Raw genomic sequence first — 18,226 nt, 5'->3', positions numbered from 1 at the left:
AGCACCACAAGTATTGAAGCATGAAATAGTTTCCAGCACCTAAAATTGTCTTTTGCAGAAGAAAAGTAAGCATTACATTTGTAATAGTTAATATCATTCAATAACATTAAGGTTCTTGTCAGCAAAAGCGTGGGAACACCAATTCCACCAGACGCTCTCAATGCTATGTATACGATGTTGGTTGAATTTTTTGTCTTCTTTTCTATGTAACTTGATTAATATTTCTTGTAAGATTCTCAAGGAAATTTATCGAAAAAGATAAAACGACACACTATTAAAAGGGAATAAAAAGGACCTACACTACGCCCTAACTTACTCGGTCAATATCATTCCATTATTTGCACAACGTGTTTGGAAAAAAAAATATTAAAAGTAAACATCACAACCAAGAAATTAATAAAAATGGCCATAGTATTGACTTGACTTAATGTTTGTAGCTTAAAAATAATATCGACATTGCTATCTCATCAAGACACTGTTTGTTTTTCTTGATCAATGACATGCTAAAGAATTTAAGAAGCAAAAACATATTTGAACGAGCTTTGTGCAATGAAGATCCAGCTCCGTAGACATATAATACGACTTTTACTGTCACTAATTACACATATTTTGGGTTCTCATGCAAATTAATCTGAGTCACAGTTATGGTAATGAATCTGCGTGGAGTAGTTGGTATCAGACAGTCGTCTCCTAAGCTATAAGACGACACCCACTTATAAGAACAATGAGTCCGGATGTTATAAATGTCTCTATGTTATATCAGTTACAACCTTCGTAAATATTTGCTATCCTCTACAACTATGACAAGCAAAGAGGTTTTCTGAGTTACTACTGCTCTAATCTGCCACACTACTCCTTTGTTTCCTAGTTTCGTTTATTGAGAGGAGGGTTGCAGATGGACGTGCGGGCATGGCCTCTCCGGTTCTCCTCTTGTCCACAGAACTTTGAGATCCCCTTTCAAGTGTCCCAAAGTCAAAAAGGTACCTGCAGAAATGCAACTAGCTTATGTCTATGGCTGCTCATGGATTCTGTTTTGCCACAAACATTCAGCGCGAAACCTATTTTCATTCCAGTGAGCACTAGCAATATAGATGTTAGTGCAGATTAGCCAAGCTTGCGTCTTACCCAGTGTGAACGGAACTATATACAACAAAGCTGGTTGGCCATGGCCGTCCATCAAGTTTAAAGCCACATACGTGATAAGGAGACCTGCAATTGCAAATCGCCAACCAGCCATTCATAAATAGGCAATTGTCTATTACGCTAAACATCATTGAATCCATTGACCTTTATTTTCCATATACAAAGAGAAAACACCATGCCGATAAAATTCTGAATCTAGCTCAATCTCAATCAGATGCATTTTCTGAATTTCTTGTTTAGCAAAAAGAAAAAGAATGCAAAATGCCCCAAATTTTAGCACATTTCATACCTAAACCATAAGCGGTCATTGCCCACAAAAAGTAACCAGCTCGGAGCTTCTTATTTGCTAACCAATTGTACCTGCAAAGTTCCCAACCAATAATCAGATTAATGAACTTTTGAGACAATGTGCAACATTACAAACCCTCATTTGTAGTAATAGCTGAAAATTTGCTAGTATCTTAGATGCTGCTCTCATGTTGTTAATTATGAGTCCCATGGTTTTCATCATTAATTGATCCAGACTTCGTGATTAACGCGAAAACTGAAATACCTAATCAATCTCAGCATGTTCACTTTCCGTTTACGCAATTTAACAAGGACATAACAGAATCAAAACACAGTATCTGAAACAGTGACATTCAAGGTTCAATTCTAGGGACTTAAAAGGGATGTTGAAGATATATTTGGAATCTCATTTCAGACCTTAGTGAAAAGGCTACAACCAATCCTGGTAAGATAATATCACCAAATCCGATGATGCTGTAGCCACCCCAGGGATCAAACATCCGTGGGATTTTCAGTAGCATTGGTATACCGTCCTCTCCACTTTTATCACCACGAGCCACCTGTAAACAAGAAAAGATTAATACTTAAATCTCTATCACTTCCAGGGCAGGTCTCCATAGTCAAAAAGCAACCTTTATCTAGGGTGGCAGAAAGGAAGGAAGAGAGTTCTTATGATTTACTCACCACTATCATTACGCTCTCATGGAACCACCATTTAGAAACAAATACCCAGAAGATGTCGTATAAAAACGCACAACTCAGAAGAACTGTTCCAACCTGATTAATTAATGAGAGAAAAGTTATAAAATAATCTAGAAAAGCTAGATATGATTGCCAGATGAATAAATAAAAAATTTCTGGTGCAATCTTTTCTCAACAAAATAAGTATCCAATAAGGATTTAAGACAAAGTATTTACTTAACCCAGAAACAAAAAAATCAATATAGGTTAGTTAAGTACCTCCTTGCATTTCTTACATAAAATCCTCAAAAAAGGCAACAAATAACTGCTGAACAACTAAAAATTCATATTATTCTCAACAAGAACCAGAAAAAAAAAAAAAAAAAATATATATATATGTTTTTGAAATATCACCTTGAGATTCGGTATGCGAACAAGCTGAAGAACTGTGATTATCAGTGCAATACCCTGATTTTGTATGAGCATATGTTAGCGTCTACCAACATTTTAGAGATTACAAACTCACTTTGAAAGTGAAAGATAAATTGCACCTATTAATGTAAAGGATTATGTAAAGACAAAAATGGGCAGTCCAAATATAGGATTTCTTTCTTCAGGTACTAAATAGTAATCAACAAGCAGTATATTTGGAGGAAAAAGGAGCCAACCAAATCAGCACATATCACATTTAGACAGTTCTAAATATTAAAATTTTTTGCATAAGAAGATAATCTGAAATTGCTACCTAAGAGCAGACTAAGTAAGAATAATTAAAAAGGAAAGATGGAAAACAAAAACACGAACAAGCCATGTACAGAAGTAAGAATTCCAAATGTCTGCCCACATATGTAGCACAGACAAACTGCAACAAACTTATTAATTTAGGAAACATTCACAGAATCCATCAATCCTTATGGGTCATCAGCTCCACTTGCGTACTTACGGGTTATGGACTTGAACGGCCTTACAAAATAAAATACAGTAATGCCCGCAACATAAGGACAGGATAGTTCCACTCAGTCAAAGCAGACAAAATATAGCTGTCCAGTTTTGAGAACCATTAACATACTTTTGCTTCTGTAAAACCTCCATGTGTTTACCATAAGAATATACAACAAAATTATGATACCCCAACCATTTTAAACTTTAAGTATGATTTTAGACCTTGTCAGATACTTTTTTAATCAAAGTATCACCAGCTTGACTCGCTTACTCCAAAAACAGAACAACAGAAGCAAAATTGCCCTTGACAATGTTTGGATGTTCCAATGGAAATATATAACCACAATACCACGTCAACAGAAAACCAAGAAAAGAGAATTAATTTCTTACAAGGATATCTTGACCGATCCAAGCAAATGAAATGCGGCGATACACTGCCCACAAAACAGCAAATGCTATGCAGAAGGGAGCAACTGCTAGTGTCAGATATGAAACAGCTCCAAAGATTGGCAGCCTAACATATGATTCTTCAGCACGTTTAAACCGTCTGAAACTATATTTGGTTAAATGTCAGCTTCATACTACCAAAAAAAATCATCTACACACATAAGGAACAGCTCAAAAGTCAAAATTATGCTTTTAACAAATCATTAGATCACATTCTGGAGTAAATAAGGGTCGGAGGGCAAAGACAGCCCTGTAGCTGTAAGGAACAAAAACCTTAAACAAAAGTACAAAAGTAGTATACCATGATAGCAAAGTCACCAAGCAAGTCTGCAGGCCCTGCAAACAGAAGGGACTGCAAGGTTCAGCATTAACCTCAGAAGAGGTGTGCATAATAACTAAAACAATTCATCTACACCTAAATAAAAGTTGTAATCATAGTGACAAAGTCTGTATTATAAAAGAGTGTACCTCTATCCCGCCAATGCAAAACAAAACCACCAGAATCTCCACAAACCAGAATGACATGAGTTTGTAAAACATAAACAAGAAGCATGAAGCAATCACAACAAAGAGGACTTAGTGAATTACCCTGAAAGAGTTCAAGCCCCATGTAAAATAACTGCTAAAAATTACATAGCTGCTCTGGAATCAATATGACCTTCAATAGCTTCTCATGCTCAATAGCTGCTTCTCTTGCACTCCACACAGACCAATAAGAAGCAAACAAGATGGTACCAACAGCCATAAGCCACAAAAAAACTTCTACAATATCAACCAGTGGACGCAAAGGAGAGTACAGCTGCACAGAAACTGAAGAGAGAGATTTCAAAGGCAATGACAGAGACAAAATAAAACTCACTCAGAATAAATAGCTGATAACGATATAAAAAAAACAAGATAACTATTTTTTTTAAACAAGATAAGGCTTGGCCAACTATAAACAGTTACGTGTATAATACAACAACAACAACAACAAAGCATTTTCCCACTAAGTGGGGAGTTACGTATATAATAGCAGAGAGAAAACCATACCCATGGAGCCGTTCTTTAAATCAGTTTCGAAGATTGCACCAACATCTTGGGGAAGCATAACAGCTGGTATGCCTATCTCGACATCAGGTTCATCATTTTCACAAACCATCTTGAAAAGTTATGTAGGTCAGACAACAGTACTTTGCAAATTTCAGATCATGCAGGCAAGGAGCTTTTGATGTGAATTTATCAAGCGATCTTGGAGAAGCATTCTTTGCAAACTTTATAGCAAGGAGTCTTGATCGATCAATGGAAGAAGTCATCGGGGAAGAAATCACGCACCGTGTCGAAATTTCATCATCTTCAACATTTTCATATCGCTTTGGAGGTTAATGAGAGCTTCTTTGCCTCATCTTTGATTGATCAACTTGCAAATAAGGCGTATGTCTTTTGTGTCTCTTCCTCAGAATGACCTTGGTCCATTCTTCAACTTTATTTGGCTTGACTTACACGGTTTTATAGCATACCCCCAACGATCGAGGTGATGATATTGAGTCGAAAGAGCCAAAAGTGACGGTGGTATGGTTTGACTCCACCACATCGTTTAGATCTAGCTGGATGATTCCTTCTTGGGCTAGCTTCATGATAAGATCTTTCAGCACGAAGCACTTTTCACCGGATGACTGATGACACGATAGTACTTGCAATATCTTGGGTTGTCAGTGCGATTCATCTCTGCATGCCGCTTGCACTCTAGCAACTCGATTAACTTCTTTTGGAGCAAATCTTCCAACATAGGAGCGACGCCTAAGTCGGGAAAAGGATAATTCTTATCTTGACTTAGCCTTCTTCACACCCTTCTTGTCTTGACTTAGCCTTCTTCACACCCTTCAGTGTGCATCGTGGCCTTTCTTGGACTTGACTTGACTTAGCCTTCTTCACACCCTTCTTGTCTCATATCGAGGGCTCGAACGGACCAACACTTATCTCCATAGACTCCGTGATGGGTTTCTTTGAAGATGACATCTTGTGACCAACTGTATCATTCCTTTCATCATGGCTTTCAATGCTTAACTCCATGTCATGAGCTCAAGTGGCTAGTTCTTCAAAGGTACAAGGTTTGATCCCTTAAAAGATGTACTGCAAACCCCAATGCATTCCTTGGATGCACATCTCTTTAGAAGACAGCTCCGAGAGATGATTCTTGCAATCAAGGTTTAATGCACGCCAACGGCTGATGTAGTCGACCACTCGCTCATCCCTTCGTTACTTTCTGTTGGTGAGCTCCATCGTGCTGACGGTGCGACGTGTGCTGAATAAGTGATTGAGAAACTCTCTCTCCATTTGTTCCTAACTGCCAATTGACTCTAGTTTTTGGTTTATGTACCAGTCGAATGTGGTGCCTCGAAGTGAGCGAACAAATTGCTTCATAAGGTAATCGCCATATGTACCAGTGCTATCGCATGTCTCAATGAAGTGATCAATGTGTTGTTTAGGGTTGCCTTTTCCATCGAACTGCAAGAATTTGGGAGGTTGGTACCTAGTTAGCATTCGAAGATTATCAAGTTTCTTCGTGTACCGCTTGAAGTACATGAGTGAATTTTTGGAAGCATCTTTATATTGTGCTTTGATAGTGTTGGCATTCATGTCTTAGAGTTGTTGGATTGACAAAGACGCCACTGAAATGGAATCAGGCTTTGACTGTTTCTTCCCGTTGAAGGTGAATTCTTGACACACCCCTTGCTCTAGATGAGGTGCACATTTGCTTGACTCCCCGCCATGCCTTTCTTCTAGCTTGCTCATGAACGACGTTATTTGTATATCTTTCTCCTCAACAATCTTTGTCAGCATCTCAATTGCTTGAGCTATTTAAGCCAGTTGTTCATCAGCAAAAGTAACTCTCACCATCATCACCTACATGGAGCCTAGGTCTGGGCGTTCTTTTAAGCCAACACTGGAGATATGTAATGGTGACCGCTCAGCTAGATTCTTGGATTTTGGCAAGCACATTTCATTACTTCAAGAGACGAGCTTCTTTGCCCCTTGTGAAGTAGTAGAGAAGATTGGCTTGTGCTTTTGACGTACTTCACGTGATTTAGATGGATGTGCCATGGCAACAGTAGTCTGTGACTTGCTTTGGTTGATGGCTGGTTGATTCTTACGATGACCTTCATGTGATTTTGGTGGAAACATTACCGAAGTGGTGTGTCATGTTGCATTCATCTTGCCTCATGAGACGATGCCAACCAAGTCGCGCTTCGTTGCGAAAGATGTCATGTTCTTTTCTGCATGCACGGGTGCAACTTGAGGCTTTATTGAGGCCATCGCTTGGATTAGAGATGAGTCGCAACATGACGAAGAAGTATCCGAGCGATGGTTACTAGTCGACAATCCGTGGTATGACCCCGTGCTTGAGTTTGTGTCTGAATTCTTTGAAGCCAAAGAACGCCGCTCATCAATTCGAGAAGTCCTCCTGCGTGTTGCAAAAGCATGCTTTGGTGCCTCGAGAGAGGCTAGGTTGATGACGGGCTTACACCTTTGACATTCCTCTTGCTTCCTTAACAGCACTAAATTGGAAGTGGCTTGAAGCATGGTCACCGTCTTTGCCTTACTTTGTGTCGTGACGCCAACAGATTCTTCACTTGTAACAAAAGTGCTTACGCTCCTTCCTTTGGTTGCGAGAGCAGCTTGTTCCTTCTTTCAAGCCATTGGTTTCAACGGTGTGTGAATTTTGAGCAAAGAAAAAGATGAAAGGCAGAGATTGTCCCACTGGGCGTGCCAAATTTGTAAACCCGAAAATCCTGGAACAAATGACAAGAGAACAGGTGTACAAAGAATATTTGTATTAATGTAATTTAGGGTTACAATCTTTGATATGTAAGGTGTAGTGTTTTTAATCCAACGGTCGCAATGACTTGATCTTGGATGAACGGATGCCGTAAGGTTTTGGCTTATGGCAATGGAGGAACGGGCACTTGTAGGGGTGTTTGCTGGTTCTTCACGGGTTTGACAAAGAACATAGAGGGTTTCCAAGTCTTCTTGAGTTTTTAAGTGTTTGGGGGGTTTGAGTGCTTGAGAGCTTTAAAGTTTCAAAGCTTCAGCGTCTGAGCGTGAATGATTTTCTGGACCTCTTTCTTTGTCTTGGAACCTCCTAGTTATAGACTCTCCAAGCCTTGACTACATAAAGATTTGGCCTTGATCGTGGGCATGATTAATTGACGAAAGAACCAAGACTCAATTTGTGGGCCGATTCGTGATTTGACTCCATTAATTAAAATTTGATTTAATTAAATTAAAACCAAATAATTCAATTTTCACTAAGTGTTGACACATGTCCTTCTTGATGACTAGTCCAATTTTGATGAGTCATATCCATGTGTATGATTTATGAGACACATGGCGCATACCATATATGCCCTAACATGTTGAAATTTTAATGTGTTGGTGAACATTTATTTCACCGAAATTTCGATGTCTACAAAGAGATCCATAATTTGAATGTGTTTCATATTACATAACTACGAAGGAATGCTTCCATAAAAGTAATTAGAAAAGAGGATAAGGATAGCCAAATTTGGAAGTCCAACATCAAATACACTTAGATTTCAGCAATTCTTCAAGGATGACGGCAATTGTCCCACAAATCCAATCTTGTTTAGCTTCAGTGTTTGAATTGAAAGTAAAGAGCCCAATATGGTAGGAATTTTTCCAAAAAGAGCATGTCACTCAAATCTAGAATAACTGGATTTGCAAAATGTGTCCAACAATCTAGAGGTTGTTCATAAAAATCGTTGCTTGAGAGAACAAGAAAGGCTAAATTAGTAACATTGTTTGGACACACCAAAAAAAAAAAAAAATAGAAGCCCTTAAAGCTTATTGTTGGAGAGATCTAGAATTACCGATTTGGAAAGGAATGAAGGGATTGGTTGTTGGAATATAAGAGAAACTCAAATCTTGAATTTGGAATTATTCCTCCAATTCGGTTGTTAGAAAGATCTATATACCCAATATTGTGATCATGAGACAGCCTGTCCCAAATCCAACTTGGAAGGATATTGGAAATTCCTGCATTAGAAATTTCAAGATACCAATAACTTTTCTGAATTTGAAGCCATTTTGGAAAATACGGACCTATTGTGGAAGAGCTCAAACTTATGTAAACCAGTTGGAAAGGAGAAATCCAATTAGAATTGAAGCTTAAAGCTAGTGAGTTAGAGGACAAATCCGAAAAGTTAATCTCGAGAGATTGGAGAAGAGGCTTTCCGAAACCACCCCTTCCAAAGCAATCATTCTAAGGTCGATATTTTCGAGCTTAGACATTTGCCCAATGCCTTTAGGTATTGTTCTACTCAATTGATTTCTAGACAGAGATGCATCATTTATCGATGAAAAGTTTGTGGGATTAGGAATTGATCCATAAAGATGATTGGATGAGTTCTGATCAGGGCATGTAGGCAATATCTGAAACAGCTTGGGAAGATGACCACTAACAATGTTGTAGGAAAGGTCCAATGTTCGCAGATTGCATAACCTAGAAAAAGATTGCGGAATCTCTCCTTCAATTTGGTTATGAGAGAGGTCTAGATGAGCAAGAGAGCTCATGTTTCCTAAAACATGAGGTGAAGATGAACAAGGCTGGCATTGCATTTGGATAGTTAATATCATTCAATAACATTAAGGTTCTTGTCAGCAAAAGCGTGGGAACACCAATTCCACCAGACGCTCTCAATGCTATGCACCACAAGTATTGAAGCATGAAATATCGACATTGCTACCTAATCAAGACTGTTTTTTGTTTTTCTTGATCAATGACACGCTAAAGAATTTAAGAAGCAAAAACATATTTGAACGAGCTTTGTGCAATTAATCTGAGTCACAGTTTAAGGTAATGAATCTGCGTGGAGTAGTTGGTATCAGACAGTCGTCTCCTAAGCTATAAGATGACACCCACTTATAAGAACAATGAGTCCGGATGTTATAAATGTCTCTATGTTATATCAGTTACAACCTTCGTAGATATTTGCTATCCTCTACAACTATCACAAGTACAGAGGTTTTCTGAGTTACTACTCTTCTAATCTGCCACACTACTCCTTTGTTTCCTAGTTTCGTTTATTGAGAGGAGGGTTGCAGATGGACGTGCGGGCATGGCCTCTCCGGTTCTCCTCTTGTCCACAGAACTTTGAGATCCCCTCTCATGTGTCCCAAAGTCAAAAAGGTACCTGCAGAAATGCAACTAGCTTATGTCAACGGCTGCTCATGGATTCTGTTTCGCCACAAACGTTCAGCACGAAACCTAATTCCATTTCAGTGAGCACTAGCAATATAGATGTTAGTGCAGATTAGCCAAGCTTGCGTCTTACCAAGTGTGAACGGAACTATATACAACAAAGCTGGTTGGCCATGGCCGTCCATCAAGTTTAAAGCCACATACGTGATAAGGAGACCTGCAATTGCAAATCGCCAACCAGCCATTCATAAATAGGCAATTGTCTGTTACGCTAAACATCATTGAATCCATTGACCTTTATTTTCCATATACAAATAGAAAACACCATGCCGATAAAATTCTGAATCTAGCTCAATCTCAATCAGATGCATTTTCTGAATTTCTTGTTTAGCAAAAAGAAAAAGAATGCAAAATGCCCCAAATTTTAGCACATTTCATACCTAAACCATATGCGGTCATTGCCCACAAAAAGTAACCAGCTCGGAGCTTCTTATTTGCTAACCAATCGTACCTGCAAGGTTACCCAACCAATAATCAGATTAATGAACTTTTGAGACAATGTGCAACATTACAAACCCTCATTTGTAGTAATAGCTGATAATTTGCTAGTATCTTAGATGCTGCTCTCATGTTGTTAATTATGAGTTCCATGGTTTTCATCATTAATTGATCCAGACTTCGTGATTAATGCGAGAACTGAAATGCCTAATCAATCTCAGCATGTTTTCACTTTCCGTTTATGCAATTTAAAAAGGACATAACAGAATCAAAACACAGTATCTGAAACAGTGACATTCAAGGTTCAATTCTAGGGACTTAAAAGGGATGTTGAAGATATATTTGGAATCTCTTTTCAGACCTTAGTGAAAAGGCTACAACCAATCCTGGTAAGATAATATCACCAAATCCGATGATGCTGTAGCCGCCCCAGGGATCAAACATCCGTGGGATTTTCAGTAGCATTGGTATACCGTCCTCTCCACTTTTATCACCACGAGCCACCTGTAAAGGATAAAAGATTAATACTTAAATCTCTATCACTTCCAGGGCAGGTCTCCATAGTCAAAAAAGCAACCTTTATTTAGGGTGGCAGAAAGGAAGGAAGAGAGTTCTTATGATTTACTCACCACTATCATTACGCTCTCATGGAACCACCATTTAGAAACAAATACCCAAAAGATGTCGTATAAAAACGCACAACTCAGAAGAACTGTTCCAACCTGATTAATTAATGAGAGAAAAGTTATAAAATAATCTAGAAAAGCTAGATATGATTGCCAGATGAATAAATAAAAAAATTCTGGTGCAATCTTTTCTCAACAAAATAAGTATACAATAAGGATTTAAGACAAAGTATTTACTTAACCCAGAAAAAAAAAAATCAATATAGGTTAGTTAAGTACCTCCTTGCATTTCTTACATAAAATCCTCAAAAAAGGCAACAAATAACTGATGAACAACTAAAAATTCATATTATTCTCAACAAGAACCAGAAAAAAAAAAAAAAAAAAAAAAAAAAAAAAAAAACAAGGTTTTGAAATATCACCTTGAGATTCGGTATGCGAACAAGCTGAAGAACTGTGATTATCAGTGCAATACCCTGATTTTGTATGAGCATATGTTAGCGTCTACCAACATTTTAGAGATTACAAACTCACTTTGAAAGTGAAAGATAAATTGCACCTATTAATGTAAAGGATTATGTAAAGACAAAATGGGCAGTCCAAATATAGGATTTCTTTCTTCAGGTACTAAATAGTAATCAACAAGCAGTATATTTGGAGGAAAAAGGAGCCAACCAAATCAGCACATATCACATTTAGACAATTCTAAATACTAAATTTTTTGCATAAGAAGATAAATCTGAAATTGCTAGCTAAGAGCAGACTACGTAAGAATAATTAAAAAGGAAAGATGGAAAACAAAAACACGAACAAGCCACGTACAGAAGTAAGAATTCCAAATATCTGCCCACATATGTAGCACAGACAAACTGCAACAAACTTATTAATTTAGGAAACATTCACAGAATCCATCAATCCTTATGGGTCACCAGCTTCACTTGCCTACTTACGGGTTATGGACTTGAAAGGCCTTACAAAATAAAATACAGCAATGCCCGCAACATCAGGACAGGATAGTTCCACTCAGTCAAAGCAGACAAGATATAGCTGTCCAGTTTTGAGAACCCTTAACATACTTTTGCTTCCGTAAAACCTCCATGTGTTAACATAAGAATATACAACAAAATTATGATACCCCAACCATTTTAAACTTTTAAGTATGATTTTAGACCTCGTCAGATACTTTTTTAATCAAAGTATCACCAGCTTGACTTGCTTACTCCAAAAACAAAACAACAGAAGCAAAATTGCCCTTGACAATGTTTGGATGTTCCAATGGAAATATATAACCACAATACCACATCAACACTAAAACCAAGAAAAGAGAATTAATTTCTTACAAGGATATCTTGACCGATCCAAGCAAATGAAATGCGGCGATACACTGCCCACAAAACAGCAAATGCTATGCAGAAGGGAGCAACAGCTAGCGTCAGATATGAAACAGCTCCAAAGATTGGCAGCCTAACATATGATTCTCCAGCACGTTTAAACCGTCTGAAACTATATTTGGTTAACTGTCAGCTTCATACTACCAAAAAAAATCATCTACACACATAAGGAACAGCTCAAAAGTCAAAATTATGCTTTTAACAAATCATTAGATCACATTCTGGAGTAAATAAGGGTCGGAGGGCAAAGACAGCCCTGTAGCTGTAAGGAATAAAAACCTTCAACAAAAGAACAAAAGTAGTATACCATGATAGCAAAGTCACCAAGCAAGTCTGCAGGCCCTGCAAACAGAAGGGACTGCAAGGTTCAGCATTAACCTCAGAAGAGGTGTGCATAATAACTAAAACAATTCTTCTACACCTAAATAAAAGTTGTAATCATAGTGACAAAGTCTGTATTATAAAAAGGAGAGTGTACCTCTATCCCACCAATGCAAAACAAAACCACCAGAATCTCCACAAACCAGAATGACATGAGTTTGTAAAACATAAACAAGAAGCATGAAGCAATCACGACAAAGAGGATTGCTGCTGTGGTGCTAATCTCCACTAAAGCATTGGAACGATCAACTTCGATAGGTAAGAATCATCGGAAGCATCCTGCACAAAGAGGACCAAACCATATATGATTTGATCAAGGTCTTAGTGAATTACCCTGAAAGAGTTCAAGCCCCATGTAAAATAACTGCTAAAAATTACATAGCTGCTCTGGAATCAATATAACCTTCAATAGCTTCTCATGCTCAATAGCTGCTTCTCTTGCACTCCACACAGACCAATAAGAAGCAAACAAGATGGTACCAACAGCCATAAGCCACAAAAAAACTTCTGCAATATCAACCAGTGGACGCAAAGGAGAGTACAGCTGCACAGAAACTGAAGAGAGACATTTCAAAGGCAATGACAGAGACAAAATAAAACTCACTCAGAATAAATAGTTGATAACGATATAAAAAAACAAGATAACTATTTTTTTTAAACAAGATAAGGCTTGGCCAACTATAAACAGTTACGTGTATAATACAACAACAACAACAAAGCCTTTTCCCACTAAGTGGGGAGTTACGTGTATAATAGCAGAGAGAAAACCATACCCATGGAGCCGTTCTTTAAATCAGTTTCGAAGATTGCACCAACATCTTGGGGGAGCATAACAGCTGGTATGCCTATCTCGACATCAGGTTCATCATTTTCACAAACCATCTTGAAAAGTTCTGTAGGTCAGACAACAGTACTTTATGCAACAGAAACTTAACTTTACAATCAATTTTTACCACCGTTTTTTTCTATAATGGTAAGATCTTATTTTACTGCACTTGATATAATTTTTCCCCTTATAACTCATACGGTTGTAATGGAAATTCTTACCTAGGATTAAAAGGTTTACTCTAGGATTAAAAGGTTTTTATATCAAGAAAAGAAAATTACCTGTGCGGTTGTTTATAATGAGGATGGCTGAAGCATTAGCAGCTTCAGCCATATTTGCCTTGGTTGTGAAACTGCAATTTCCTCGGTGCACCAAAATGACCTCTTTAGTGAGCTACAAAAAATCCACACAATCCCCAATATGAACCCATAAAATGAATTAGCATATCTTACACCTTTAATTAGGAAGATGCTTAACTTTCATGGCTCTGAAACTCTAGTGTAAGTTAAGAAAGAACTGAAAATTTTGATCGAGTATTACCTTCTTCTTGGGTAGGCTACAACAATCAGGGGGGTCTGCAAGAACCACTCTAGTGTTGGTGGCATGTTTTTCCTTCGATTCCAAGGTAGGTCCAAATCGAGCACCAACACCAACATACTCAGCGTCTTCTAGGCCGTTGATCCAAGTTGGGACCTTTACCTATAGACCAAAACAGAATTTAAATGTAATGGCAAGGCTGTAGTCACAATATCCATAAGTGAAGAAAACAAAGTGCAATGCCTCCCTTACAAGCTTAGGCTACATTTGACTAACTGTAACAGAGCTAGGGTAACAAAAAATAAAATAAATTCAACTATCCCAATATACCATCTTGGACTATCTTGGATCCTTAGCTGAATTGAATTCCACTAAACTTGTGGCAGCCAAAGAAATAGAAGCTTAGTTCTTACACGTAACTGTTTATGGTTGGCCAAGATATGTCCAATAAGGTAAAGACATGTCCAGGAAGCATTTGAAATAAAATATTAATAACTGCATCGAAATTCGTTTTCATTTTAGAACAACAAAGCCTTTATCCCACTAAGCGGGGTTGGTTGTATGAATCCTAGAAGGCCACTGCACTCGGTTTTCCCCCAAGTCTTCGTTAGCTCCAAGTACTCCATGTGACTTTCTTACAGTCTCTATCCAAGTCTTCCTCTACCCCTTTTGCCTTGAGCCTCTGTTTCATAATTGCATTTTCTAACCGGAGCATTTGTAGGTTCGTTTCACAAATTCTTAATCAAAATCTCTATTTTATGATTGGTTGAGTCTGGTAAAAAATTTCCAACAATTGGCTGAGTAAAAATTATAATTTTCAAGGAACCTAGATGATTATTTTCTTAGAAACCAGATAAAGAATCAAATGAAAACTTGAAAAGATATGTTAAAATTTATTAAGTCAGAGCCTCAGAGGTATTGCCTAAAATCTAACCACCCATCTGGTAACGTTTCTGTTATGTTGTGTTTTCTTTTCCAAATTAAGGATAGCCGGAGAGATGAAAAAGGGAGATGGGAAAGGGAAGAGACTGAGAAATGTCATGAAGACACGAGGAAGACAGCTTAACTGACTTTAATTGTAAACACTAACAATTCTAAGAAAAATCTAATTCTAATTCTATTTGCAGTCTATCGTCACTCGTCCCTCCTCTACATCTCTCCTTTGTTAAGGACACAGAAGACGAGAGATAAAAATGCATCAAAGTAAAAATAACATCAAACAGACATATGAAATTCTGAGCAGAAAAGTATGAAATTTGTCTGCGACAGCTTTGATTGCTTAAACTACCGGATGACCGTGGCATTGAAATCGAAACTAAATTATCATTTCCAACTCCAAAATAGTTGGATATTCACATTTTAATTTTGTATTCACTAATCTGGCTCTATTTTCTCAGCAATCAAACAGCAAGCTCGAAATTCTTGTTCCCAAAAGCATCACAAAATCTTGATACTTTGAAACAGACATTCCAGTTTTTTCTTTCTCTCTCATTACTTACCTAATCAATATCTCTACTAGCAACTACTCGATCCCCACGCCGCTGAAATCAAAACTAAACTCTCACTTTGGAAATTCACAAGAAATTTCCTATCCCCTAATCCTGCTCCATTTTCTCAGCAACCAAACAGCAAGATTGAGCTTCTTGGTCCCCAATGCATCCTTCCCAAACAAAAATCCCATCTTTTCCCTCCCCAGTTTTCTCAGCAACCAAACAGAAAATAAAAATTAAACTAAAAAAATAAAAAATTAAACTCCAAAAAAGTCAGTGAAATTACCAGAACGAAGTTGTTGTCGCATCCAGGCCTCTTGGGAGCAATATTATCGTGGTGGACAATGTCCCCAGCTGAGCTCAGACTCAGACTAACCACCAGCACTCCCACCACCACCCACACACCTCTGTGTAAATCCATATTTATTCACAGCAACCAAACAGTAACAAATAGTATTTATTAGAACTTAATTTTAATTCTACTACCAAAAATCCAGAAGGGGGTTTAGGGTTTCAGAGCTGCAGAGGAACATGAAGAGGAAGAAGAAGAAGAAGATGATGATGGAAAATTGTGGGGGAATGAATGGCAAAAAGAGAGGGGGAGAAATATCGCGGATGGTGTCTGCGTTTTGTGTTTCCACGTTGTCGTTTTTGGGGGTTTGGCCGTGTAGGTGGGTAACCGTTGAACAGGTTCGCTTTCGTGCATTGGCGGTGTCGAATGTGAGCTTGCTTACCGGCACTCTGAAGGCGTGCGCTGCACGCGCCGTCTGTGGACTGGGTAACTGTAGTCTGTAGCGGTTTACCGTGGAAATTAGACGAAAGAAAGTTGAAAAGTAATTTTTCTTTCTGGGTTTTGTGCTTTGACTGGGATTTGATTTCATCTTTTTTATTTGGTTTAGCGACCCCTTTAGCTAAGCCAAAGAGTTTTGGTGAGTAATCAATGTCATAAATTTCATTATCTATTTTAAGCAAAAATTTATATATATCTTACTGTTCTAAAAATTTTCGTTTAGTGCTATAAAAAAAAAATAAAATCTGTTTAGGGTTACAGTGGTATTCCTCGTCATTTGTAAGGGGAAGATCTTAGATTTGATTCTCACTAAAAGTGAATTTGAATCACATTATTATTGTTAACCCAATATGAGACTTAGCACACTCCCTCACCTCTTTAGTTTAGATAAAATTGTTAGTTAAAAAATAAAAATTCTGCCTATGCACCAAGCGGCTGGTCACCGCCTCGATTAGTTCCACAGCATTTGAAAATTAAAAAAGTGCGTCTCAACCTGCTTAAGCACCTGCCTAGTCCGTCTAAGCACCCACCCAACCTACATAAATCCTTTTAGACACCCGACTAGGTTGCGACTTTCACTTAAACAGAAAATCAATAACTTTCTTTTTTTGCATTCTATTTTGTCAATAAAATGTAAAAGACGTGTTGAATACTTGAATGAACACTCATTATATGTTTGTTTCCCATGTTTTCAACATGTCCTAATACTTTACATGGGTTCTATATTTTGGATTGCAGCTTGTGATTGCAAAAGGTGTTACTAATCTCATTATTGAGATGGACTCTCTGTCTGCTGTTACTTTGCTTAAGCAGAATTCATCAGATAACTTCCATCCTCTTCATACAATTGTGAACAGTTGTAGGACAATGATGGATAGTTTGGCCAGATGTCAGTTGAACAAAGTTTTTAGGGAGTCAAATAGTGTTGCTAATCAGATGGCGATGTGGAGTTTCAATACTGATTTGGGCAGCCTTGTTTTCCATGATCCTCCTGCTTGGATTGCTTCTGCTCCTATAGATGATTTACTTGGTATTTGTAAAACAAGATATGTTTGTTCTGATGGTTTGAGTCAATTTGTCTTTGGGTGTATTTCCCCCTTATTTTACCAAATAAAACACGTCCTAATACTTTATAATTTACATATCATTTTATTTTGCAATTTATATATGTTGATATAATTATGTGTTTTTTTAAGTATAAGTAGACACTTATTTATACAATATATAATAAATTTACTTAAATCTGCCTACTGCGCCTAGGCACCCGTCTAGTCACCTAAACGCTACGTTCCAACTCGCCACCTGACTAACACCTATTTAAAACCTTGATATATTCCCAAATTTTCTTTGTCAAAATATCTTAATGGGTGATTAATATTCTGAATTGCACCCATCTTACTTTTAGAGAAAACTTTACTGTACCATTTTCTTATAATACTCATCACGGAACTTCAAAAGAGTTCGCACGCATATCACAATTCACAAATCACCAAGTTATTTTCCTAACTTTAAAGGCGATTATTATCAAGATATGGTAATTTGAAACATAATGTTCATGGTTTGACCAAACAAAAATAAATTAGCTGCGCAGCAATACTTGAACGATTAAAACCTAATTTACACTCACCTGTAAGGCTTTGGTACTGTTCTCAGCAAAGATCTTAAGATATCAAATTGTGAATTTAACTTTTTAATTGATAATTATCAATATACATCAAGCAACGATTTTATGTTATCAAATTGTGAATTTAACTTTTTAATTGATAATTATCAATGTGTATCAAATTAACAATAGTAATACCGTACAAAATGATTATTAATATATGTCAATTGTGTATTTGATTTATCAATTTTACTTTTATTCGATTCAAATTAACATCAAATTTATTTTGATTAGTTTAATGGTGGATTCTTTATTTCACTTTCAACCAATAAAAAAAAAGGCAACAATTTTTAAAATAAATACAACCATTTAAAACTCTAC

The 18,226-nt window shown here is 37.3% G+C and overlaps 1 protein-coding gene and 1 pseudogene across 1 annotated transcript; both read right to left on the bottom strand.

The window, feature by feature from the left end:
- Nucleotides 1–716: 716 nt before the first annotated feature.
- On the bottom strand, nt 717–4,651 carry LOC125468870 (annotated as a pseudogene).
- A 4,773-nt stretch (nt 4,652–9,424) lies between these two features.
- On the bottom strand, nt 9,425–16,226 carry LOC103932263 (signal peptide peptidase-like 4). The gene is given in 15 exon segments (XM_009341822.3): nt 9,425–9,695; nt 9,837–9,920; nt 10,144–10,214; nt 10,563–10,705; nt 10,831–10,923; nt 11,250–11,303; nt 12,168–12,330; nt 12,526–12,560; nt 12,697–12,861; nt 12,864–12,878; nt 13,003–13,154; nt 13,373–13,492; nt 13,707–13,818; nt 13,966–14,124; nt 15,739–16,226. Coding segments are annotated over 15 exon segments (1,611 nt in total). The 5' UTR covers nt 15,874–16,226; the 3' UTR covers nt 9,425–9,585.
- Between the last annotated feature and the right edge of the window lie 2,000 nt (nt 16,227–18,226).

This window comes from the organism of the source record quoted next, unplaced genomic scaffold (genome assembly GCF_019419815.1).
Source record: "Pyrus x bretschneideri cultivar Hongxiangsu unplaced genomic scaffold, Pyrus_bretschneideri_v1 Contig4, whole genome shotgun sequence".
Taxonomy (NCBI): domain Eukaryota; kingdom Viridiplantae; phylum Streptophyta; class Magnoliopsida; order Rosales; family Rosaceae; genus Pyrus; species Pyrus x bretschneideri.
This window is presented reverse-complemented; position numbering and strand designations above follow the sequence as displayed.